General features: G+C 41.6%; 2 protein-coding genes across 2 annotated transcripts in view; both read right to left on the minus strand.

Moving 5' to 3' along the window:
* Nucleotides 1-247: 247 nt before the first annotated feature.
* Nucleotides 248-4,325, minus strand: LOC129838680 (lumican-like). The gene is made up of 3 exons (XM_055905808.1): nucleotides 3,944-4,325; nucleotides 2,128-3,008; nucleotides 248-1,844 (listed from the first exon to the last, which is right to left on the minus strand). The coding sequence occupies exons 2-3, from the start codon at nucleotides 2,999-3,001 to the stop codon at nucleotides 1,690-1,692; spliced, it is 1,029 nt and encodes a 342-aa protein (XP_055761783.1). The 5' UTR covers nucleotides 3,002-3,008; nucleotides 3,944-4,325; the 3' UTR covers nucleotides 248-1,689.
* Nucleotides 4,326-17,077: 12,752 nt separating this feature from the next.
* LOC129838310 (decorin-like) overlaps nucleotides 17,078-26,114 on the minus strand; it is a 34,340-nt gene continuing 25,303 nt past the window's right edge. The window contains exons 4-8 of the mRNA XM_055905217.1: nucleotides 25,078-25,291; nucleotides 22,068-22,181; nucleotides 20,965-21,058; nucleotides 19,514-19,652; nucleotides 17,078-19,261 (exon numbers count right to left, since the gene is read on the minus strand). Coding sequence (XP_055761192.1) covers nucleotides 19,061-19,261; nucleotides 19,514-19,652; nucleotides 20,965-21,058; nucleotides 22,068-22,181; nucleotides 25,078-25,291 — 762 coding nt within the window. The 3' untranslated portion in view covers nucleotides 17,078-19,060. The remainder of the gene's footprint in view (nucleotides 19,262-19,513; nucleotides 19,653-20,964; nucleotides 21,059-22,067; nucleotides 22,182-25,077; nucleotides 25,292-26,114) is intronic.

Genomic DNA, 26,114 nt, shown 5'->3' on the forward strand with positions numbered 1-26,114 from the left:
GTCACGTGTAGGGCCTGGGGGGTAAGAGACTAGATAGATCCCATCCTTCTTGTGTCACGTGTAGGGCCTGGGGGGTAAGAGACTAGATAGATCCCATTCTTCTTGTGTCACGTGTTTTGTGTATGTTGTCATACTGCAGACACATTTACTGTCTGTTTCCTCAGGAAATGTAGTCATTAAAAAAAATCTTCTGCTAAATTTACGACTGAGTATTATAGGTTTAAAACAAACATTTACCTCACATGAGTATTGGAAATGTAGTTTATTCAAATGTATGTTATGTTCTCACAGTAAATTCACCAGCGATTACTGAGTCAAAAGCCATAATAAAAATAAATCTGGATATACTTTGCCCAAATAGCACATGACATTCCACCAACGTTGCCACAACAGAGCAAGATAAAGTTAGCGTCACAACAAATTGTTGTTATTCTGATAAAGCTATACGGGCAAAAGCACACATCAAACATGGCAAACAAGGCAACCATGAATGGACAAAAAGTTAAAATGCTAGCTTTTATTATCATACAGAGTTACCATGAGATGCATGCAAGCAATGCAAATGTTCTATAAATGTCGGCATAACAACGGTGATCTGCAATGAATGGGCGATTGACTCTTATTTAACTGCATAATAACTCATAAAAAAACAGTAAATTACTTCAGCAGAGCTATTCAGTGTCAAGCCTTTTAATCTTGTCGATAAGGATTATTAATAACTTTCCCCCCAACATTCATACAGAAAGATGGGTAATATGCCACAGCTTTTGGCATGACATATGAGTTTTAATTTGGTTCCAAAAGAGTTCCACTATTCAATATTTCCCCAGTAGACATTACACCAGAGTACACAACACAGCTCTCTTAGATACTTTTATTCCTTACCTGCAGGTCTTTTGCACAGCAATATGATTCTGGGTGTGTACTGACTAAATACAAGAAACCTTTCAAAAACATCATGACAAACATACAATAGAGGAATGGGCAATGCATTTATTTGCAAGTGAGATTTATTCCCATATTTCTCAATGTACTTGTCTGAAAACAAGTACTACTTTTGGAATGTTTGAAGTGTGTGAGCTGCTTTTTCATTAAAAGCACTTCATTCAGGAATCACTATGTTCCTATATTGTCTCTTTTGCACAAGAAAAGGCACCTGTTGTTTGAAACAAGTACAGACAAGTACAGTGCAAGTGCTTTTTACGAGGCACCATTACATTATATTGTGGCCGATTGTTTGATTTGCCGCAAATTTGAGTAAAACTATTGGTACAGGGCCAGCCATTTGCTACGGCCAAAATTCCCTATGGTTGTCATGAGAATACCATGATGCACTGCAAAATTAAAGGTCTCTCCTGGGTTTCTAACCTTTGTTGGTTTGTTATTTCATAGTCTGTGTTTACAGAAAGGACTACCGATGAGTTGACAGAGGTGACCTCGATTTCGCCGGTAGGGGGAAGGATACATATTTAGGGTTGTTGCAAACACTGTCGCTTCGGGTTCATTATCCACACTAGCATTTCACTTAGAATAAAGAAACATATTGGGCATATACTCTGAGTAGTATGCTATTGTAGAAATTGGAATATAACCACATTGTGCCTATTGGGGTTTGAAGGATTAGTTTAGGGTAGGTCGTGGTGCCGGGGGAGGGTCACAGAGGGAGACTTGCGGATGAGGGGAGGGTCCTTAGTCGAAGATGATGTCGGAGGCCTGGCGCAGGCAGTTGGAGGAGTCATGGGGTAGGTCGGCATGTGTGATGTTGTTCCCATCCAGACGCAGGTGCTTCAGTCTGGAGTAGTTCAGAGGGCCAGAGAACTTGCAAATATTCTCCAGGTTGAACTCTGGAAGGGAGGGAAGGGGTTTGGTGAACTGACTCATACTTGATTCAACATTTTCTACTGTATGTACACATCCTACACCGATTGCCTGACACTTGCTGGAGGCAGACTTGAGGATGGATATGACTGATTTAGATTTATTTGTAATTGCAATGTCGAAATAGAGAAAGAGAACGGAAAGAGAATGTTGAAAGAGAGAAAAGAGAATAGAGAAAATAGAGAGAAGAGAAAGAGAGCAGAGAAAAGAGAATGAGAGAAAAGAGGAAATACAAAGAAAATCACTCACTGTTGATTTCGTTGACCTGCAGATAGAGATGCTCCAGCTGTTCGTTGATCTCAGGGATGGACTGCAGCTTGTTGTAGGACAGATCCAGCTCGATCAGGCTCGTCACATTGAACACGCCCGCCGGAATCCCTGCATCCGTCATCTGATTGTAGGCCAACCTCAGGTACGCCAGCTTGGGCAGCTCTTTGAGGTCCCCGGCTGCGATGCTGCTGATGTCATTGTGATCGCCATAGAAGATCTCCAGCGAACTGGACATGCCTGAGGGCAGCTTCTTCAGCTTGTTGTTGGTCAAGTCTATGGCCACCAGCTTGTTGAGGCCCTTGAAGACCCCGTTAAGAGCTTTAGATGTCAGCTCGTTGTTCTGAAGGTGGACCGAGGTCAGGTTCTGCATGCCGGCCAGACTCCCTGCGGGGAACTTGGACAGCTGGTTGTTCATCATCTTCAGCTCCTCCAAGGATTTGGAGGGAGGGATCACAGCTTCCGTCAGTTTGTTGAAGCTGAACAAGATCTTATGAAGTCCGGTCAGCTTGTCGATGGTTCCCTTGGCGACCTTGTCATTGGTGATCTGGTTATGGTCCAAGACCAGCCAACGGAGTTCAGCCGTGACGTTGTCGAAGACCCCAGCCTTGATCTCCTCGATCAGGTTGTTCTGCAGGTACAGGTACTTGATGCCTGAGGGCACAATGGGCACAAACTTAAGGTTGCGGGAGTCACAGTACATGGCAGTGGGGAAGTTGATGGGGCACTCGCATTCCTGGGCACAGTTGGCGCTGGACGGGCCGTACTGGGAAGCCGGCTGGTAGTCGTAGTCATCGTACTGACCCACGGTCAGGCTGACCAGCACGGCAAAGATGGGGACACGGAGGGGAAACATAACTGTACTGGGGAGAGGAAAACAGACAGAGGGAGAAAGGGAGACAAAGAAAAAAACATAAAGTGAAACGGGGAGAAAGTCAGCAAAAGTTTGTCTACCACATCTTGAACATTTCATACATAGTCTTACCTACTATTATCCTGAGAGGTACTTTGATTTTAAAATCTACAGAGAACAAACTCTATTTGAACAGTTAAATACATGACATTTCGATTGCATGATAGACGACATAAACTGGTTAAGAATGGACTTGTTACAGATTCCAAGTTAGAAACATTCATCTCAGGCTACTAGGGTTCCCTGAGAGAGAAAGAACATTTATTGAAAAAGTTAAATTGACCAAAACTATTCATGAATCACCCTAAAGTAGCAACCTGGTAATACCAGTGAACTGCAAATCTCTTTAAAAAAAGAGGCAGATCCCTACTGTAAATACTCAGAACTATCTATGAATCAACAATGCAGGTTTTTCAGTGAACACACACTAAATAATGTCGACAAAAAAAGGCAAGAAATATCATCATAACATATTGACACTTTTAAGATGATTTAACTCAATGTGTTGATTTAAAGTAATCACATGATAATACCGTACTGCAAATGCAAACACATTAATGCCTTTGACTAACAAGACGTTGACTAACAATACTGTGCATCAATACAGTGTATTCATTTTATAAATGCATTCATGCCATGGTGCAATATAAGAACAACATATTGTCCAACGCAACATGAAAAGCATCAGATAACTTCGAAGTACAAAAATCTCTCCACTCCTTTCCCTTGTCAAGTGACAACTAGTTAACCCTGTACCACACACAATCCTCCCCCAGAGTTTAGCTGGGACTGGGATAGCTATTAATCCCAGCATGGAAAGACCAAATACCTAGGGACAACCGAGCAGGAACCCTTCAGGAAATGACAAGAGTCCATTCCTCTTACCTTTCTCTCCTCTCTCTCTCTCCCTCTGCGTGTGGGATGCAAGGTCAGCAGGTAAGAAGACTGTGGTTGCTCAAAAGCCAGATGTCTCTGGAGAGAGGGAGGAGAACGAGGGAGAAAGGGAGAGGGAGGGGGAGATAAAGAGAGTGAGAGAAAGAGAGAGCGAGGGAAAGGGGTGGGAAAGCTTCTGCTTCTTCAGATGACTGTGGTCCCAGATTGACAGAAGGCAGCTGCCCAAACTGAAGTCACACTGTAGTATACAAAGACGATGGCATCAACATGAGTTTTTAATGCATGGAATCTGAGAATTATGGGCTCTGCCTAACCAGTCACAGGTGCACCAGTGCAGTCTGGGATACAAGGTCCGCCTCGTGCGTGAATGAGGATGCGAAGCCTCACAAAGGACACATGGCATCATATATATCTGTCATTTTTCCTCCCTCTCCACCAAACAACCACCTCCCTTTCTTCCTTTCCCCTACTAACAAAAAAGCGAAGTGGATACAAGTTAAAACAAAAGGTTCCTGGAATGGTAAAGAAAGTGTGTGGAAAAAATCTGTCTGCAGCCAGAGCCAGCTGCCAATTATTATGCTGCAGCATGAAACCTTAAATAGGGTCTCGGAAAAAGTGACGAGGTCTTAGTGGACCAGAAAAGGATTATAAAACAGCCTATGCTGAATCCCAAATTGACCCCTAGCCCCTAACCTAACGTAGCAGGTGTAAGAAGACTCCTGAGTCCCCACATCCGTTTTTCAGGGGAAACGGAAGTTAGGTTGAAAATACCGTATTCCTGAAAACCGTAAACATCCGCTTTCTTCCGAGCCCGTGGAGAGTGCCTAGCCCCTAATCCCTAACCTGATTTGCCTCTTCATGGTAAACACATGCTACCATAATAGAGGAAAGTAAGGTGAGGCAGACGTGAGTCCAATGAATTCCATATGTCCCCAGCAGAGGAGGCTGGTGGAAGGAGATATGGGAGGACGGGCTCGTTGAACCCGTATCAAACACATCAAAAATATAGAAACCACATGTTTGACTCTGTTCAATTCATTCCATTCCAGCCATTACAATGAGCCCGTCCTCCTATAACTCCTCCCGCCAACCTCCTCTGATCCCCACTGTAAATCACTCAAGTGCCGTCAGACCCCCTCCTTCTCCTTCTCCCTCCATTTATCTTCACACACTTCAAAGTGCTCTTCATCTCCTTCCATATCAAACTATCCGTCTGCAGACTGCACTGCATCTACAGTACAAGTTTCAAGACAATGGCTCTTCTAGAAGATTTTGTTGAAATTGCTGAAGAAGACTGACATTGTAATGGTTTTCCAATTTCACCTTTCTTTGTTTATGTTCAATTCTTGCGTCACTGCAGGGCTGTCGTCTGGATACCAATTGGTCACAGTCCCATTTGTGTCTCCACGCACATGTCACTCCACGCACACCCCACCCATTTCTAAAGAACATCTTTTTAAAATGTGATTTTAAACCTAACCTTAACAACACTGATAACCTTATGCCTAACCCTAACCTTAAATTAAGACCAAATAAGTAATTTTTGTTTTCATATATTTTTACGATATAGCCAATTTTGACTTTGTGGCTGTGGTTACTAGTGGAAACCATAGCTGTGTTCGGCTATACCCATACTAACATACTGTATACTACATACTTCATGAGCATATACTACACACTATATACTATTAGTTCATTTTAGTATACTATATACGAACAGTATGCTTTCAGTTGAGCGTACTAGCTCTTCGCCTGTCTACCGGAAGTTGATGCTGTTGCCATGAAACCTCTTGTTAGCTAGTTAGCATAACAAATGACTAGTTAGACATTTTACAACTTCGGGTGTGTTCTTAAATTCAATGTGGAGTGCCAGAGTGTGCTTGTAAATTCAGAGCGTTGTCAGATTGTCCGTTTGTAAATTCAGAGCGTTTCGCTCTCTGGCAACAATTTAATTACGTTTTTTTTGCCGATGTTGACTTGACACCGGCCATTTTCAACGGGTGTTTTGCCAACGTTTACTGACACCGGCCATTTTCAAAGGGGTGTTGAGCGCTCCTAAATTCATTATTCTGCATTCTGGTACACTCAGACGAGAGTGCTCTGAAATCGGAGTAGATTGCCAGACCGAATATACGAAAGCACCCACACGTCCATTGAGAACGCACAACGACTATAGCATTTAGCAAAGCTAAGAATGACTGGAATAATCAAGTCAACAAACGCTGGGTAGTTAGATAGCCTATAGTTAATATACTGGCAAGTTTGACATTCCAGTACATACATACTGCTGTAATGATATGCTATGTGGTTCGTAAGGATAGCGTAGCTAACAAATTGTCAGTCAACATAACGTGTAAGGTAACTTATTTGAAAAGTCATTACTTTATTTCATTGCTCAAACTTTTCTTAACATTTGTCATAATTAGTTAAAGCAATGAATTTGTATCCGCTATCGTTGTACTTCAGCTGCATATTTTCCGCCATTTTCTTCAAATCTCAAAACGATGTGAAGCCACGCCCATTTCCTGAATATTTGCATTATGGGCCATAAAGTACGGAAATAGTGTCCTCTGCCTGTATACTTCATATTTTGGCGACATCCGGGAACTTTTGGCATACTAACTATATCCATACTATGACCAATAAACATACTACATACTCAATTCACGTCACAAATAGTACGGTTAGTGTGGTTAGTATGAGTATTCGAACACAGCTCATGCCTTTCTGGCGGCCATCTTAGATTGAAAAGACATCCAGCATTGGACTGCAGAGATGATTTGAGGAGCATGTGTGTACTTCTTCTTTGACCGTTTCCAAAGGAACCACCGTGGACTACAGCTGTGTAGCCTATCGCTACAAAAACCCATGATTCATTTAACAATGAACATGCTTCTTACTCACACCCTGGTTTTCTTGGAAACAAAACAACTGTGGGCTACTGGGAAGCTTGGGGCTACAAAAACGTATGATTAATTTGACAATGAACATTCGTCCTACTCACACCTAACCGAATTGCTCAAGATTCTCAACTTGCCAAATTGCAGTAGCTTCCAGAGACTTCTGATAAGACTAGCATAATTGAGAGCTTTGACCATCTGTACTGCTATCCAACCATTTTAAAGAGCCATGTCCTTGCTTGCTTCTGTGTTCACCTCCATCACCTCCATCCTTCGTCTTCAGATCATTTTCTTTTTCATGTCCCACATGGTCATCCCAAACTAAAGCAACTGTCCCTCGATTTCTCCTCCATCTCACCATCCATCTAGTTGAAGGCCTAGGTCATGGTTTTAGGTGGAAACATGACCGAATACAAACAGTGTAGTTATTCCCTCCGCAAGGCAATCAAACAAGCAAAGCATCAGTATAGAAGCAAATTGGAGTCGCAATTCAAACACAAGAGGTATGTGGCAGGGTCTACAGACAATTTTATTTTATTTTATTTATTATCCGTTATTTTACCAGGTAAGTTGACTGAGAACACGTTCTCATTTGCAGCAACGACCTGAGGAATAGTTACAGGGGATAGGAGGGGGATGAATGAGCCAATTGTAAACTGGGGATTATTAGGTGACCGTGATGGTTTGAGGGCCAGATTGGGAATTTACCCACTACAATCACGGATCACAAAAAGAAAACCAGCCCCGTCGCGGATATTGACGTCTTGCTCCCAGACAAATTAAACAACTTCTTTAATTAAACAACTATCATCCAGAAGGCGAGGTTAGTACAGGTGCATCAAAGCTGGGGCCGAGAGATTGAAAATCAGCTTCTATCTCAAGGCCATCAAACTGTTAAACAGCCACCACTAACATAGAGAGGCTGCTGCCAACATACTGACTCAAATCACTGACCACTTCAATAAATGGATTTAATAAAAGTATCACTAGTCAATTTAAATAATGCCACTTTATATAATGTTTACATATCCTACGTTACTCATCCCATATGTACAGTGGGGCAAAAAAGTATTTAGTCAGCCACCAATTGTGCAAGTTCTCCCACTTAAAAATATGAGAGAGGCCTGTAATTTTCATCATAGGTACACTTCAACTATGACAGACAAAATGAGAAAAAAAAATCCAGGAAATCACATTGTAGGATTTTTTATGAATTTATTTGCAAATTATGGTGGAAAATAAGTATTTGGTCACCTACAAACAAGCAAGATTTCTGGCTCTCACAGACCTTCTTTAAGAGGCTCCTCTGTCCTCCACTCATTACCTGTATTAATGGCACCTGTTTGAACTTGTTATCAGTATAAAATACACCTGTCCACAACCTCAAACAGTCACACTCCAAACTCCACTATGGCCAAGACCAAAGAGCTGTCAAAGGACACCAGAAACAAAAAATGTTGTATGTCTAGGTGTGTGTCTAGTCTAGTCTAGACATATGTAGGTCTATGGTGGCCTAGATTGATTCCCAATCAGAGGCAGCTGTTGATCGTTGTTTCTGATTGGGGATCCTATTTAGGTTGCCATTTTCCAGTATGGTTTGTGGGTTATTGTCTTTGATGAAGTTGCATGTATGCAGTCTTTGTTTGTAGCAGTCACATTCATTTTGTTAGTTTGTTTAGTGTTCTTCGTGTTCTTCGTGTTCTTTGTGTTTATTCGTCGTTCATTAAAAGTATGTGTTCACATCACGTTGCGCTTTGGTCTCCTCACTACAACGATCGTGACAGACAATTTATTGTTTCAATCATCTCTCGAAGGCAAAACATTGACAAAAGGAGGAAAATATACTGTTATGAATCCCCCAGAAAACAGTGCAATCCCACTGGTTGAATCAATGTTGTTTCCAGGTCATTTCAATTAAATTACGTTGAACCAACATTTTATTAACATTTTTGCCCAGTGGGATGTTTCTTAGTGCTTTCCATTGTCCTGTCCTTATGGGTTGGTTTACCACCTCATCATCACCCTGTACAGAGTGTTTATGTCTTGAAGATGATGTGTTCACGTTTCAGTCCTGTTATTGCTGCACGTTCCTTTGGAAAGACTCCCACCCCTATTCAAACCCTCAAAAGTTTGGAAAACAGATATTCTTCCCAGTCACCTTGCTTCCTCTGTTCGCTTTGATGACGTCAACCCTGATGCTCTCACATCCTCTCCACGTCTCAGAACTGAGCCAATGGTTTGAAAATGATGGGTCTTGGCTCTAAGGACTTTTCCCCCCATTTATATTTCAGTAACATTGTTTTTCCTTTTCTGGTGTTAATACTGGCCAAGTTCTAAGTCTCTAACGGATGGCACTGAAACGTTATGTCATCAAAAGCTGTTTCGGTACAGAATACAACCTCTGTTTCACTCCCATTTTCTTCCCAAACCAGTAACCCAGAGTTCTTCCCAATGAACTATTACAATATATGTCAACAAGTCAAACGATGGCTTTTTCATTGATGGAAAAATTTGAAGTATCTTTTTGCTTTCTCAGCAACTTCTTAATTACATTTAGATGAACTGCACGACTCTGCTCGAACACAATGAAATAGGTATTTATACCATTTGGTATTAAGCCAGTTTATTTAGCCAGCTTATTGAGCTAAATCCCACTATTTCTGTAGGTTTGTTGATGTCTAGCCATTAGGTACAGCATATGGTTTCAATTAACCATTTAAACATGTATACAGAACATTATGTCAGCTCAGTTAAAAAATGCATCACAACTTTATACAGCCAATCCAGAAATAACAAACTCCATTCTGTTCTGTTTATTAGAATGCCCAAATTCTCCAAACATTCCATATGTAACACTTCTATATGTGAATGTAGCACACACGCACACTCTCGCACACGCGCACAGACACACACACACACACAAAATGATACGTTCACTATAGGAAATACACTGGTACGTTCCTGGGAAACCAACAGCTTGTTAACCAGGTCATGATTATAATAACGATCTCATGCTAAACCATACTCTGAGCTATCATTGGATGGCACACACACACACACACACACACACACACACACACACACACACACACACACACACACACACACACACACACACACACACACACACACACACACACACACACACTTTTTATTCGCACTCTGTGTTTAATTTGTCTTATAACAGACTGGCTCATCCCTGGCCAGATCAGCCCATCCCCTCATCCTGGCACTCACACGCTACATGTGCAGCAGGACCATTGACCAGAGCTGACCGAAGCATTAAAAGGGCAACCAATAGATCCACTTAATGTAAGATGGACTAAGCTGGTTAAGCCCATTTATACAACACACACACACTTGAGTATCCACACAAACACAGACACACACGCACAGAGCATTTGGTTTCTTGGATTTCAAATCAAAATCACATTTTATTTGTCAAGCTTCAGGTGTCGACTAACATGAAATGCAGCGTCAAAGATAAAGATAAATGAGATAAAATTGAGATAGTAATACAGTGAATAATGAATAACAACAACTAGTAAAAATACATGGCTGTATACAGAGAGTACCAGTAACGTGTGAGTTATGGGCGGCCAGGGGGGGGCTCAGCTCCCCTGAATGAGATGTTAGCTCCCCTAAATGCAACAAAATTTGAACTTTGTGGGTGTCCTCTAAATAATTTAGTAGTAAATATGAAAATCTTCAACTCAAACAACCCTACCTCTCTGTCATGTTTTAAACCATTTATGTATATGTGGCAGTACTCTTTATGCATAGATTTTCCTTTGTACTTCCTAATTTTTGCCATTTGTTTGCCATGCGTCCCTGATTAAAAATAGCCTTCATTCCAGTGCATTAGTTTTATCTGTTGATTTATCATTGTTTGTTTTTGTTAGTCAGTTGTTTAGAGCGCTCATTGTTTTGTTTTTCAGGCGCGCGTGGGTACTGGTCTTCTCGTGCCGTCCGGGGCCAGAAGTACCAGACCATTTATACAGCTTTATTACTTTCTATCAATATTTGTTTTCTTTCCTGGATCAGCTGATGATTATTGACAATACCACTAGACAACTATCCTACAGCTAGACACCAATGCGCATCCATTCCATCCAACAAGTATATGTTAATGACAGTAGGCTTGTAGTTGACTCTTTGGGTTAGAAGCATTACATTTTGCAATGGCATAGTCCTACATTATTGTGGATTTGTGTGCCCATGAGAACGGTTTTCACAGAGAAACATCATTAAATGTTACGTAGGCATAGTTAGACTTACAGTGCATTTCCCAAGATCTCCAAGATCCATGATTCATACAGGGTTTAAGTTACATTTTCTAATTCAATTGGTAAATGCTTAGTAATTGTCATGCCCTGATCTGTTTCACCTGTCTTTGTGGTTGTCTCCACCCCCCTCCAGGTGTCGCCCATCTTCCCCATTATCCCCTGTGTACTTATACCTGTGTTTTCTGTTTGTCTGTTGCCAGTTGGTCTTATTTGTCAAGCTTACCACTGGTCGTCCTGTCAGCTCCTGTCTTTTCCCAGCTTCTCTTTTTCTCGTCCTCCTGGTTTTTGACCCTTGTCTGTCCTGACCCTGCCTGCCGTCCTGTACCTTTGCCTCTACTCTGGATTGTTGACCACTGTCTGTCTTGACCTGTCGTTTTGCCTGCCCTGGTGGTTACAATAAACATTGTTACTTCACACAGTCTGCACTTGGGTTTTTACCTTGATTCCTGATAGTAATGACAAATAACACTGTCATAAATGGCATTAATGTAAAGAAAGAAAGGTTGTGTTTTATGTCACACGATCTGTGAAAACTCCAAGCATTTAACTATTTAAATATGGACTAGGGGGTAAAACATGTTTTAATTGAACTCATGTATTATTTTGAATGTAGACTACCTATTCTGCGTGTGTTTATGTGTTTAAAATTTATTTGGCTGAGAGGGTAGGCTACCGGCAGGGGTGTAGGCCTAGTGGAGGGGAAACGCAAGTAAATGCTGTTTACCCACCTAAAAAACAAACATTGAAAGCATAGGGAGAGTTACTTTTTTCACCACTACCGGCAATCAGAGTTAACCCACCTATTTCTTGGAACACTATATCACTGGCTACCGGTAGGCATATTTGAAGTCCAGGATCCAGTTGCAGAGGAATGTGTTCAGCCCCAGTGTCCTGAGCTTGGTGATGAGCTCGGAGGGGACTATGGTGTTGAACGCTGAGTTGTAGTCAATGAACATAATTCTTACATAGGTATTCCTTTTGTCCAGGTGGGTGAGGGCAGTGTGGAGTGCAATAAAGAGTCCGTCATCTGTGGATCTGTTGGGGCTATGTGCGAATTGGAGTGTGTCTGGGGTGATGGTGTTGATGTGAGCCATGACCAGCCTTTCAAAGCATTTCATGGCTATAGATGTGAGTACTACGGGGTGATAGCAATTTAGGCAGGTTACTTTGGCGTTCTTGGGTACGGGGACTATAGTGGTCTGTGGTAGTTTGCTTGAAACAAGTTGGTATTACAGACCGGGTCAAGGATAGGTGGTTTCTTATTTTTTGTTCTTTTTACTGGATTGTTGGGTTTAGAGCTTGCAAGAAAAGCATTTCACTGTACTTGAAAAATTAAAATGTCAGTGAAGACACTTGCAAGCTGGTCAGAGCATGCTCTGAGTACGCATCCTGGTATTCCGTCTGGCCCTGTGGCTTTGTGAATGTTAACCTGTTTAAAGGTCTTACTCACATTGGCTCTGGAGAGCGAGATCACACAGTCTTCCGGAACAGCTGGTGCTCTCATGCATGGTTCAGTGTTGCTTGCGAGCATTGAAGACATTTAGCTCTTCTGGTAGGATCGCGTCTCTGGGCATCTCACAGCTGGGTCTCCCTTTTGTAATCCGTGATAGTTTGCAAGCCCTGCCACATCTGTCGAGCGTCCGAGCCGGTGTAGTATGTTTCGATTTTAGCCCTGTATGGACACTGCCTGTTTGATGGCTATATATGTTGTGCTCATTCCAGGCAACATGTTTGTCATGCAAAAGATCACCGTTCTGATCAAAATAACATAACATTTAAAATAGACAGGAAGGCACATTATTCAGTGTGTGTTCCAAATACTGCCACTCGCAATTGCATCACATGCAGTTGACTTACTTTAAATAATCATGATGCAGAGATTGTTTTATGGTATTTTTTGCACAGATCTGTGCTCTTTTGCTTGACAATAATGTCACCCTCCATTTGCAGAGTGATGTTTTTTTGTTTGATTGGCACAGCACAGGTGGGTATTAAGCATGAATATACTGTATATATTTTACACAGCCATGCTATATATATACAGTATATATATTATACCATAGAGTCAAAGATAGGGTTGGATTGAACCCTACTCTAATAGGAGCTACAGAACATGCACACATGCATTTAAACCTATAATGTTTGTACAGGCTAATGAATATTGAGTGCTGGTATCAGGTTAATGTTAATCAAATTGTCAGTAAGGATACAACTGAATGCATTCAACCAATATGTGTCTTCTGCATTTAACCCAACCCCTCTGAATCAGGGAGGTGAAGGGGGGCTGCCTCCCGGGGGGAGTTATTGTTGCTGGTTACTGCTTTGCTCAAGGGCAGAAAGGCATGTCTCACTCACATACATTCACACATACACTCACATTCTCACTCACATATACTGTAGTCTCACTCACACCTAGTGTAGTCTCACTCACACATACGGTAGTCTCACTCACATATACTGTAGTCTCACTCACACTTAGTGTAGTCTCACTCACACATACGGTAGTCTCACTCACATATAATGTAGTCTCACTCACACCTAGTGTGGTCTCACTCACACATATGGTAGTCTCACTCACATATACTGTAGTCTCACTCACACCTAGTGTAGCCTCACTCACACCTAGTATAGTCTCACTCACACATACTGCAGTCTCACTCACATATACTGTAGACTCACTCACACCTAGTGTAGTCTCACTCACACCTAGTATAGTCTCACTCACACATACTGCAGTCTCACTCACACATACTGTAGTTTCACTCTGACACTGTTTCACTCTGACACATGGGCACATGGATAGAGACATTCACACTGTCATGCATGCATCTTCTCCTGCCTGTCTCTCCCTCATACACACACATATGCACATGATGTGAGCCATAACACACACATGCATGCATGTACCTGCCAACCCGTGTGTGCATTATGTATACACACACATGCACACACACTCACTCCCTCTCTCTCACACACACACACACACACACACACACACACACACACACACACACACACACACACACACACACACACACACACACACACACACACACACACACAATGTGTGTGTGTGCAGAGGGGGTCGACAGAGAGAGCGATGGAGAGAAGCCAATACATACCACGTGGGGGCGACAGAGAGGGGCAGGAGACCCATGGCCCTGTGGTGTGACTAACAGATGTGTGTGTGTCGTTGCCAGAGGCTCCAACACTGATGCATTCCTGTCATGGATCTATATGCTCCACCTTCCTTATAACGTCCACCAATCACCTTACTGGTTGGGGCTCCAGCCCAGTCAAATAGCTCTCTGGTAATCCTTATGTTATGGACAGTTATTTAATTGAAGACCTTGCTGATTATACAGCAAGTCATAAAAATCATAAATCTCTCTAAAAATGACAGTTTTTAGATGGATAGTGCAATTTGTGTTCTGGTAGAATAGGCTTATTTGGCACCTACCTTTTCTTCTGTTAAAGAAGCATATTCTGTAGAGCATTTAGTATTACTGTATATTACACACTAAATAACAGGCCCCATTGTGACAAGAGGTGCACCAGAATACTGTACCATTCCCTCATCTGATATATTCCAGGTGAGATGAATTGGGTTAAGGTTAGAATAAGGGTTAGGGGAAGGGTTAAACTAAAATGCAACGTTTGGGAGTAACTGATTACGTAGTCAGTTACATGCCATTTGATTACAAACAAACTGTAATCAGTTAAGTTACCAGCAAAAATATTCTAATCAGTAATAGGATTCCAGATACTTTGAAAGTCAGAGACTACTATGATGACACACCAAATGCATTTGATGGATCCTTTTTGTCTTCTTCTAATGCTTCTAAAGGGGAAAGTAATCCAAAAGAAACTGAAAGCAGTCAGATTATTTGACTGAGTTTGGGTAATCCAAAAGTTACATTACAATTCACAATTTTGGACTAGTAATTAGTAACTAACGGATTACATTTAGAAAGTAACATACCCAATCCTGCTAAAATGCTACAGTTGTCCCCGACGTGACTTGAACATGCAACCTTTTGCTAGACGGTCGCGGTTTAAGCCCACCCTTCCTCCCCGACCAACCTCCATACTTTCTGTCTAAAGTAACTAGACCAATAGTACATATCATATGTCTTAGAGGTGCTCAGAAATAGACGTGTTGGCTGACAATGTCACGAAAATGATGCACACACATCGATGTGGTCGGAAGTCGTTCTTTGTTATGATTCTGAGCGATCAGAAAGCTAGCAAAAATGACAAGCTGCCATGTGGGGAATCATAGGTGGCTCGTTTCATCTAGTTTAATCTTGTTCTTGATACCACGTCTTGTTTTGAGGTGTTTTGACTGATTTCATGTCAATGCTAATATGGCTAAAATTCACTAGCTAGCTAACCAACAACTGTAACAATGTATTTAAGAGACAACAAGTGCTCATTGTGCAAATGTACTTGTTTTCAATAAACATTTGGAGACTAAATATAGTTGACATGTTGTCAACAATCTAATTTTGCCCCATAGTTGCGCACACGTTGGTTTTGTTGCTAAACAACCAACTCGACTATATGTATAGTATGTTTCGTATGGCTCTGAGGCCAGGCTGAGCACACCTGATTTTAATCTAGGTTTGAAAATAAGTTGACCAGTTGGGAGTACTCACAGAGAGGTTTGGGAAACACTGCTGTATAAATATCTCCCTGTCAATATGCAATATTTGTATTGTCTGGTATCTCAGTGTGTGTAAGTGACCCAAATCTGCAAGGAATCATGGAGGCTTACAGACATATCTTACACCGTGATGATATCAATACTATTACAGTAAATATACTATATCGGGTTTCCTACGTTTTTTTTTTTTTAAAGAGTCAAGGGAGCAAACTTGTTTTAAAGTGCCTATCTTTGTTGTTAACACAACCTTCCAATAGTTCATAGGTCCAGGGCATGCTGCCTGTTGTGGGAGTATGATTCATGAAACAGACTGAAGATATCCCCTATAGAGCAGACATGTTTTCACCACAGCTATCTGGGTGTCACTGGCCTCGTATCAAATCTGTCAGCTATTAAACAATATACAGTACTTACCATGTATCTTGATACCCAAGACTAGTCAACCACAACCATAGGCAATTTACATTTTACTTGATTGGTTGTCGCATTTAAATATTGAATATAAAATCCAGAAATGTAGCTCATATTCGCTGAAACGATGTGAGTTTTAACACTACTGTTGCCTTCAGCTGGTTGTTGATATAATATTATTCTGGTGTATCTACATTACTTCACTCTTACTGTTTACCTTGGATCCTGTTTGTTTCAGATGTCCAGTCCCCTCCCTGAACTTCTCTGAAAACCCCACAAAAGAGAGCCAGCGCAACAATAGTTCTGGCAACTACAGAAAACATTGCCCCTTATAAATACACCATTCAAGTCAGGCTTGATAACCTATTAATCCCCTAAAGCCTTGATATTTCACCTTATGGATATAGTTGTTGTTTTGCACAAAATCACTTATGCTTACTTGTTATGAGGGCCTTTCAACTTTTAAGAGTGTTCAAAGAGTCTCTCCAGTACTCTGTGTTTGGTGTGTGACCGTAGAATATTACAGTGTGAATACTTTCTCACCTGCTTTCTCCGGTGTCTCACCTGTTCCTCCTCACAACCTTGTTCACCTGGAAACTCCGTCCATCACTGTGAAGTCTATACTCGTTTGACTGTTCCATAGATATTACAGCTCCATCTAGTGACAGGGCAAGTAGAGCCCTCCACACACCGAACATAGAGTTGGTTAGAGGGCGCACTTTCCACAAAACCTATGCTATCACAGAAGCAATAATGTCAAAGATAGGAGGTGGGCCCTCTTTCCAACTCTATGACAACGACACACTCAACGTGGACATACCAAGGGTTATGACCTCTGATGGCGACACCCCCAGAAAAATGCTACTTTTTAATTGGTATTTTTATTTGGTTCAGGATGCCTTAGGCGGAGCCCCTGCTCAGAAAAAAGAGGGGAACATCTTTATTGTTGATATATTAAGTCTGAACTACTGTAAGTGCTTGTGCTTTTAAGCAATGAGAGTTTTTTTTATACAGCATTTATATACAGCGTCTATACATACAAACATTCACACTAACATGGGCACTGAAGGCATGACAGTCCGCCTGCAGCCTCCAATTCTCTTCAGACTTCAAAAAAAGAAAAAAGAAAGGCAAAGTAAAACGAAGAGAAAGAAAACAGGCATTAGCATGGCATCCCAGAAACCACCACCGTGCTTCAAGTCAAAAGAAGAAAAGCATGCGTATAGATCTTTGGGCATGGCTTCTGTTTCAGAACGTATATATTGTTTATTCTACATCTTTAAGAGCTATTTTCATCTTGGTTGTATGAGCTGATGTTACATGACAGATGGGGGAATGGAATGTGAAGAAGAAGAAATAAATGCTTTATGGAAAATCTTAAATCTTTAAACTGTTGGAACATTTAGTAAAAACAACAAAATTGAAATCAACAGTGAAGCAAGCAGGAGACATGGCAATTGACTACAATGTGAAAGAAAGAAAATCGGAATTCTTTCAAATAGTACGACATATTGTAAAGGCACACTTTGAACGCTAGCTACTACACAGGAAATATACTCTAGTACATTCTAGTATCCTAGCTGGTGTTAATGGTATTAAGACACGAGTTAACCCTTTGCTGCCCGCTCCGCAGGTCAGCTTACCTACTGTAATTGTCACAGATTTATGCACGTAAAGGCTTGTTGCACACAAAAGGTCTACACCGGTCAAAATTTTTCAGCCAATCTCAACCCGCTGACATGTGTGAGGTATTAAAGGGTTAATCGTGTACATATTTTCAAAGTGGTCATATATATTTTTTGTTGTTGTTGAAAATATTTAGTTGTCTTTCATAATGTTTCTTTCACACACAAAATAACATTTCAGTCATGCAATCTGAGGGCACACACTTCAAAACCAATGCACAGTCTTCTGTTAAAGGACAATTCCGCCACTTTTCAACCTCATATTCATTATCTCCAGCACCATATCAGTGTCTACATGTGTGAAAACGACACGTTGTTTTGTCTATGATCTGTGGTTAAAAAGATAGGAAGAAAGGTCCTAATAAACTGCTTCTCTGTGACATCACAGGGTAGGCTTAAAAGTGAAAAACAAACAGTGCTTTTCAAAACCTGCAACGAGTTTCTAGCCAGAGGGATGATGGTATTTTCTTGATGATGTCATTGGGTATATCTTTTTAACTTCATATTTGTTTTCTCCAAAACATAGAAATGTGACGTTTTCACATATGTAGACGATGGTATTGTAATGGAGATAATGAAAATGAGGTTGAAAAGTGGGTGAGATCCCCTTTAAGTTGATCTTTTTGACAGATAACTACCATGAGGTAGTGTTACAGTATTTAATGAGTTGACGGTTTATTGTGTATGGAAGACCTGTTACAGGATAATGCCAGTGATTACTGTTGTTGAATATGAAATGTACAAATGGCACATGGACTATTATAAATCAACTGTTTGCATACAGAGCTGGTTTGAGTTATTACTAAGCCACCTATGGAAGGTTTGGTACTGAGTTTTGTAACTGTTCTGTCTTTGCTCATGAGAACATTAAGTACTGTAACTGTATTGGATGTTCGCTATGGTTTTAAAATGGGGATAACGTTGCCGATCAGTGTTGTGGGGTGGATGGGGGCCTGCGGTACACACACACACACACACACACACACACACACACACACACACACACACACACACACACACACACACACACACACACACACACACACACACACACACACACACACACACACACACACACACACACACACACACACACACACACACACACACACACACACACACACAAACTCTCTCTCTCTCTGGGGTGGACTACTTTTTCTCTACTTCTTCCTGTAGTTGCCCAGCTGGATGGCGGAGCGGTCGAACACACAGCGGAAGGTGATGGGCTGCACCTCCCAGTAAGGGACGGGGTTGGAGAACAGGCTGATGCCAGAGTACATGGCCTTCTTGGTATTGTAGCCTGGTGGGCAGAAGTCCTGGGTGCCCACCACCCCTATCTTGTTGCTGTGGAGGTAGATCACCTGGGAACATATCAACCACAATGAGTGGTTAGAGGGAGGGATGTCTGGAAATGAACATTGCGTATAAAGAAAGGTCCTTTCTGTGTTAATCAACTTATTTATATTTTATTTCATCATCATCATCATGAGATTGATCTGTAATTGTTACACCCTCCTGAGAAAACCCTGTGTGAGGTGGAACATTCATGGACATGAAGCCTCTACCCATTCTCCCAGGTGTGACGGGACACCTGTGTGTCCGGTGGAACCCACCTGGATGTACTTGTGGTCAGGCAGGCCTGCAGGCACCGTGGTCAGGGCATTGTTGTCCAGGTGAAGCTCTCTGAGGTGAGGAACCATGGCCAGAGAACCGTTCTCCACCTGGCTGATCTCATTGTAGCTTAGACCCAGCCTAGGAGACAAACCAGCCAATGGGGAGAGACACAGAATGTGTCAGAGCCAATGGGACAGAGACACGATGTGTAAAAGAGCCAATGAGACAGAGGTACAGAAGAAGAGCGATATAAGAGGGCATGAAGCCCTGAGCTGTCCCTACAAGTCAACGTACAGAATGTATAAAAACAAATGAGAGAAAGAGGAAAGAAAACATCCAATGGGAAAGACACAAACTGGTTTTCTGCCAATGAAAACCATGGGCAGAATGTAGACTAGCAAATGAGAAAGAGGTTCTACTTTTGCCAAGGGACCAACTTCGTTGACAAAATGAAATACTCGCTAGCGAACTTGTTGCCGATCAAGAAAATTAAAAATAATATTTTCAGTGACTCCTGCAGCTCTTCCAAAATAAATTGCCTTGTAATGCATGAGAGTATATTTCTGTTGGTTAGTCTCCCTACTTTGGCATGAGTCTTTTCCTACCCTCGAAGCAGGGATCTTATAAACCCAGCTGTTGATTTTCAGAAACATTGCTTTCATATGCATTTTGTTAAAACTCTCAAACACATAATGCCTTGATAAATCAACGCCCCCAATGTCTCAATGAGAGACACAGAGAGAGAGAGACAGAGAGAGAGTGACAGAATGAGAGCTCTGACAGGCAGAGCCACAGGGAGTGAGAGAGGACCAGGAGTTGGGTTCTCTGAGTGAGTCTGTCTGGTTGGAGAGACAGAGAAAGACAGAGAGACACACAGAGAGACACAGAGAGAGACACACAGATAGACACAGAGAGAGACAGAGAGAGACAGAGGCACACAGAGAGACAGAGAGAGACAGAGAGACACACAGAGAGACACAGAGAGAGACACACAGAGAGACACAGAGAGAGACAGAGAGAGACAGAGGCACACAGAAAGACACAGAGAGAGACACACAGAGAGACACAGAGAGAGAGAGAGAGACAGTACTAGCAGCAGAGCACCAGTGAATGGGACGATGTGGTACAAAAAACACTAGTGGCATTAATGCCAAGAAGTACCGCATCAATTCAAATACTCCTTATATAACTGAATTGGTGACTAACCCAGGATTGTTGCTGCGGTTTGAAATGCATACTAGGGTGTGTGTGTGTGTGCGGGGCACTGTTGTCTAGAGATGGACCCAATATCCCACTACAGGACTACTTATGAAGTGTTGACCCACTCATCAAATACAGTGAAGAAGAATGCTGTAAGCATGTTTTGTCCTCGTCAAGAGCATTTATGAACCGTTTTTGAAAAAAAACAACGTTTTTGAAACATTGAGTAGAAGTGTTGAAACATCTTTACTTAGCCAGGTTCTTGAGGCCCTTCAGGTTGTCCGCCTGCACCTTGGTGATCTTGTTGCTGTCCAGGTGGAGCTCGGAGAGGGAGGAGGGCAGACCTGGCAACCCACAGGAGAGAGACAATGACGAGAGGACAAACAACCGGGGAAACCACAGCAGTTGTGGTGAGGGGAAGGTAAGTGGTCAATGTTTACGTACAGTATGCCAGTAGGACTCTGAATCCATACTAATTCTAATGCATCTGAAATGGCACCCTAATCCCTAGTGCACTACTTTTGACTAGGTAATAGTGCACTATAGGGAATAGGATGCCAACTCAGACGCAGCCTCTAACATCCAGAGGCCTCCTTCATCCCTTCTATTCGTATTAAAGCATTAGATTAGAGGATCTCTCTCAGAGTACTATTCGATCTGAACTGGTGGCCAGATTCCCACAATAGGCCAGATAACATTCATGCTACACGCCTTTGAATGAATATGCTGTTTTAGTTTTCCTCTCTTGGTTCCACACTGTAACCATTGTTCAGTGGAGCCTATGAATCCAAATGTGCATTCCTGCAGTGCAAGATGCTTGATGATTTTGACTGTGGTCGATTGAGTAAGAGATCCTCACTGTTAACTTGAATTCCTTTGTTTTAGCAGGGGGTATTGAGCTGTGAAGTATTCAAACCAGTCCTGGTTGAAAATAGAGATTCAGGCCCTGCACTGTAAAACAAAAAGATGTTGATTCAACGTACAATTGAAAGGCATTAAGTTGCAATTGTGAGTTTGCTCAACAAAATGTTCACACACCAACTATTGTTGTGAGTTTGCTCAACAAACATTTTCACAATCTCATTGCAGCTGGTTGCCTTAGAATTATACAGTATGTCTAATACATCTTTTGTTGTTGTAGTGTGGTCAAAATCCCTACAGCCATCCTTTATTGAAATGACATGTTATTTTCCATATTCTTTAGTTGGATCCTCACAGTGAAATGATCTGACATGACTGGATACGTGAAAGCTATGAAATGGTCATACCTAGCCTTGGGTTAGATTTCCTATGATCCTTCAAGGGACTGGAAGGAAGGATGATTTGTGATGGGGTGACCAGAGAGGGCAGTACCTTTGGGGATCTCTGTCAGGTTGGTGTCTGCAATGCGGATGTATGAGACCTTCTTCAGGGCCCCGAACGCCCCAGCCTCAACCCCTGCACTCTTCAGGGGGTTGGAACCGAGCTCTGGAAAGAGAAGGGAGAGAGAGACAAACAGACAGAGAGAATTAAGGGAGATAGACTATTAAAAACGTATTGTCAATAGGGGGACGCTGTTTTCACTTTGGAAAAAATCGTGCCCAATTTAAACGGCCTCGTACTCTATTCTAGATCATACAATATGCATATTATTATTACTATGGGATAGAAAACACTCTCAAGTTTCGAAAACTGTTTGAATTATGTCTGTGAGTAAAACAGAACTCATTTGGCAGCAAACTTCCAGACAGGAAGTGAAAATTCTGAAAATGGGGCTCTGTGTCAGGGCCTGCCTATTCAACTGGCTTATATTTATCGATATACATGCACTTCATACGCCTTCCACTAGATGTCAACAGGCAGTGGAAGGTGGAATGGGGTGTCTAGCTTGATCTGAGGTCGAATGAGAGCTTTTGGAGTGGCAGGTCAGGAATTTCCTTTGTCTACCAAGGCGCGAGGCGGAGCTCGACATTAGCTTCTGAAAAGCTTTCGGTTTACACGGCGAATATCTCCGGCTCTGATTTTATTTGATACATGTGATAATAACATCGTAAAGTAGGTTTTTTCAACCGAGTTTTATCAGTTTATTCAACGTTTCTTGGGACTTTTGGAGTTTTCCATTCTTTGCGTCAAGAGAGAGTGGGAACGTTATCAACCTTGGCTAGCATCGTGGCGCGAATTCGACAGAAGAAAAGGACATTCTAAAACCAAACAATGATTTATTCTGGACCAAGGACTCCTTGTACAACATTCTGATGGAAGCTCAGCAAAAGTAAGAACAATTTATGATGTTATTTTGTATTTCTGTGGAAAATGTTGATTCCTATTCTCCGCCGTTTTGGTGAGCGCTGTCTCGCATTAACGCAAGTTGTATGTTATGGTAAAGTTATTTTAAAAAATCTAACACGGCGGTTGCATTAAGAACCAGTGTATCTTTCATTTGCCATACAACAAGTATTTTTATGTAAAGTTTATGATGAGTTCTTTGGTCAGATTAGGTGAGTGTCCAAAATATCTCTGGACATTCTGGGAAAATGTTGCTACATATTCACAATGTATAACCACGGTTTGCAGCTCTAAATATGCACATTTTCGAACAAAACATAAGTGTATTGTATAACCTGATGTTATAAGACTGTCATCTGATGAAGTTGTTCAAGGTTAGTGATTCATTTTATATCTTTTGCTGGTTTTTGCGAAAGCTACCTCTGCGGCGAATAAATGCGTTTGTGTGTTTGGCTATTGTGGTAAGCTACTATAATTCTATATTGTGTTTTCGCTGTAAAACACTTAAAACATCGGAAATATTGGCTCGATTCACAAGATGTTTATCTTTCATTTGCTGTACACCATGTATTTTTCATAAATGTTTTATGATGAGTATTTATCTATTTCACGTTGCTCTCTGTAATTATTCTGGCTGCTTTGGTGATATTTTTTATGGTAGCTGCAATGTAAAACTATGATTTATACCTCAAATATGCACATTTTCGAACAAAACATAAATGTATTGTATAACATGTTATAAGACTGTCATCTGATGAAGTTGTTTCTTGGTTAGTGACTAATTCTATCTCTATTTTGTCGGTTTTGTGAAAGCTACCTATGCGGGTATAACATGGTGAACATATGCGGTTGTGTGTTTGGCTATTGTGGTTAGCTAATAGAAATACATATTGTGTTTTCGCTGTAAAACATTTTAAAAATCGGAAATGATGGCTGGATTCACAAGATGTTTATCTTTCATTTGCTGTATTGGACTTGTGATTTCATGAAAATTATATTATATGATATCCTTGTCCCGTTAGGCTAGGTTATGCTAGTCAGCTTTTTTGATGAGGAGGATCCCGGATCCGGGATGGGTATCACTGAAAGGTTTTAAGAGACAGAGGGAGCAGAAATAAAGAGAGAGAGCAAGAGAGAGATAGACAGAGAGGAAGATAAATAGAGGTAGACAATCAGGGGAGGAGACAGAAAAGAAAACAGAGAGAAAAAAGGTCCATTATTAACCACATCCCAGTCCTGGTGTGTTACGGGAATCTCAACCTGACTCATGTATTAACATGGTTTGCGGCCGGTGTGGGATATTGTCCATAAGCCCTGTCTGCCTCGTCCTTTAGCCTCGCTGGATTGGCCGATTTGTCACACTGGGGATATAATCTGAGGATCAGTGTGTTTTAGGGCCTACCGCTCCAGTCCTTCAGCTATGCTATAATGAGATACTTTACATTCTGAGAGGGAATGTAACACACACCAGAACAGAGACATTATAAATAAATGTATAAATGTGCACACACACACACACACACACACACACACACACACACACACACACACACACACACACACACACACACACACACACACACACACACACACACACACACACACACACACACACACACACACACACACACACGCACACACTCTATCACTCTCTCTGCTGCTGGCACCCTCAAATTCCACTCTCCACTCTGTAAGCAATGTACCAACCCTTCTTCTCTGTAGGTGATTGCTGGCACTCTCTAAACACTGACACGTTGTAATTCATGGTTACACAACACTTTGCATCATCAGTCTCTGAGTGTAACGTTTTAGTGTACTTTTTAGCTGAAAACTTGTTAACTTGGTCCTGTCCTGTTGCTGCTACACAGTCAATTAAGGAAAGATGTTCAAGTAACTGTGTGTACTGTATATGTGTGTTAAGGATTAGACAAGTTTTATCGTATGGAATTTGAGTACCGAACAAGGGATGGGTTGAGTTCATTATGCACCCAACAGAAGAAAACAGACTTGTCATTAAGGCAATCCAGGCAGCCTAAAGCAAGGGCACAACATATCTGAAAGATTTCTAATAGTATTTGAAGCCAGGTCTGGTCCATACCCATGACGATGACCTGGGCCATGCCCTCGAAGGAGGCCTTCTTGATCTTAGTGATCTCGTTCTCATGGATGCGAAGCTCCTGCAGGCTCTTGGGCATGTTGGCGGGCATTTCCTTGAGGTGGTTCTTGGAGAGGTAGAGGCGCTGCAGCTTGCCCAGGGGAATGAAGGCCTTGGGGTGGATTGTGGTGATCTGGTTGTTCACCAGGATCAGGGTCTGGGGAGATTGGAGAGAGAACAATCCCTGTTATATTTAAGCTAATGCTAATGTGTATGTTTTGCTAATGATAATTTATATGTTTATGCTAATTATAATTAGTATGTTTGTGGTAATGCTAATTACTATGTAGATATTTATGCTAATGTACAATTGGGCAACTGCTTTTTCTATTTGAGATTGCTTTTGAGATAGCTAGCTACATTATTGCAATATATACTATTATCATGAGCAATGATGTGTTACTCTGAAATTTGTTCTGTCACTGGCTACTTTAATGTGGCTACAACTTCCCGTGGGCGTCTGTGATCATTGTTTATGTGTGTAAAATGAAGTAATTGAAGGCAGACTTTTCATTATATCATAGTGAGGTTGCAAAAATTGCTTCACAAACAGACTGGACTATTTTAGACTATTTTGTACTAGTTGATGAGCATCTTAAACGCTTGACATCAACAAAATACGATGTTCTAGACCTATTGCAGACTGTTTGATTACATTTCCCAAGTATGGACTGACTCATTTGAACGTATCCAAGGTAACTGAAATGTGAGATTGTTTTTTAACGTCTGTACAGTAATCCCAACACACCCTTGGACCTAGTCTTAAAGAGCACAGGCGCCCGGGTTGTTGTGATTGGAGGCAATTTCTGAGAAATTTCGCAAGAGAAATTGCTGTTTCTGTAGTGGACCGTTCCATACTCAAGGCTGCAGACGGAGGTGGAAGAATGGAGAATGCAGAGAATGCAGCAAATTCCCCCCCGGAGAGAACAACTAATGTACGGGGGTGGAAACAGTGTGGGCCGTTTGACAGAGGTAGGCTA

The sequence above is a fragment of the Salvelinus fontinalis genome, chromosome 39 (genome assembly GCF_029448725.1).
Source record: "Salvelinus fontinalis isolate EN_2023a chromosome 39, ASM2944872v1, whole genome shotgun sequence".
In the NCBI taxonomy this organism is placed as follows: domain Eukaryota; kingdom Metazoa; phylum Chordata; class Actinopteri; order Salmoniformes; family Salmonidae; genus Salvelinus; species Salvelinus fontinalis.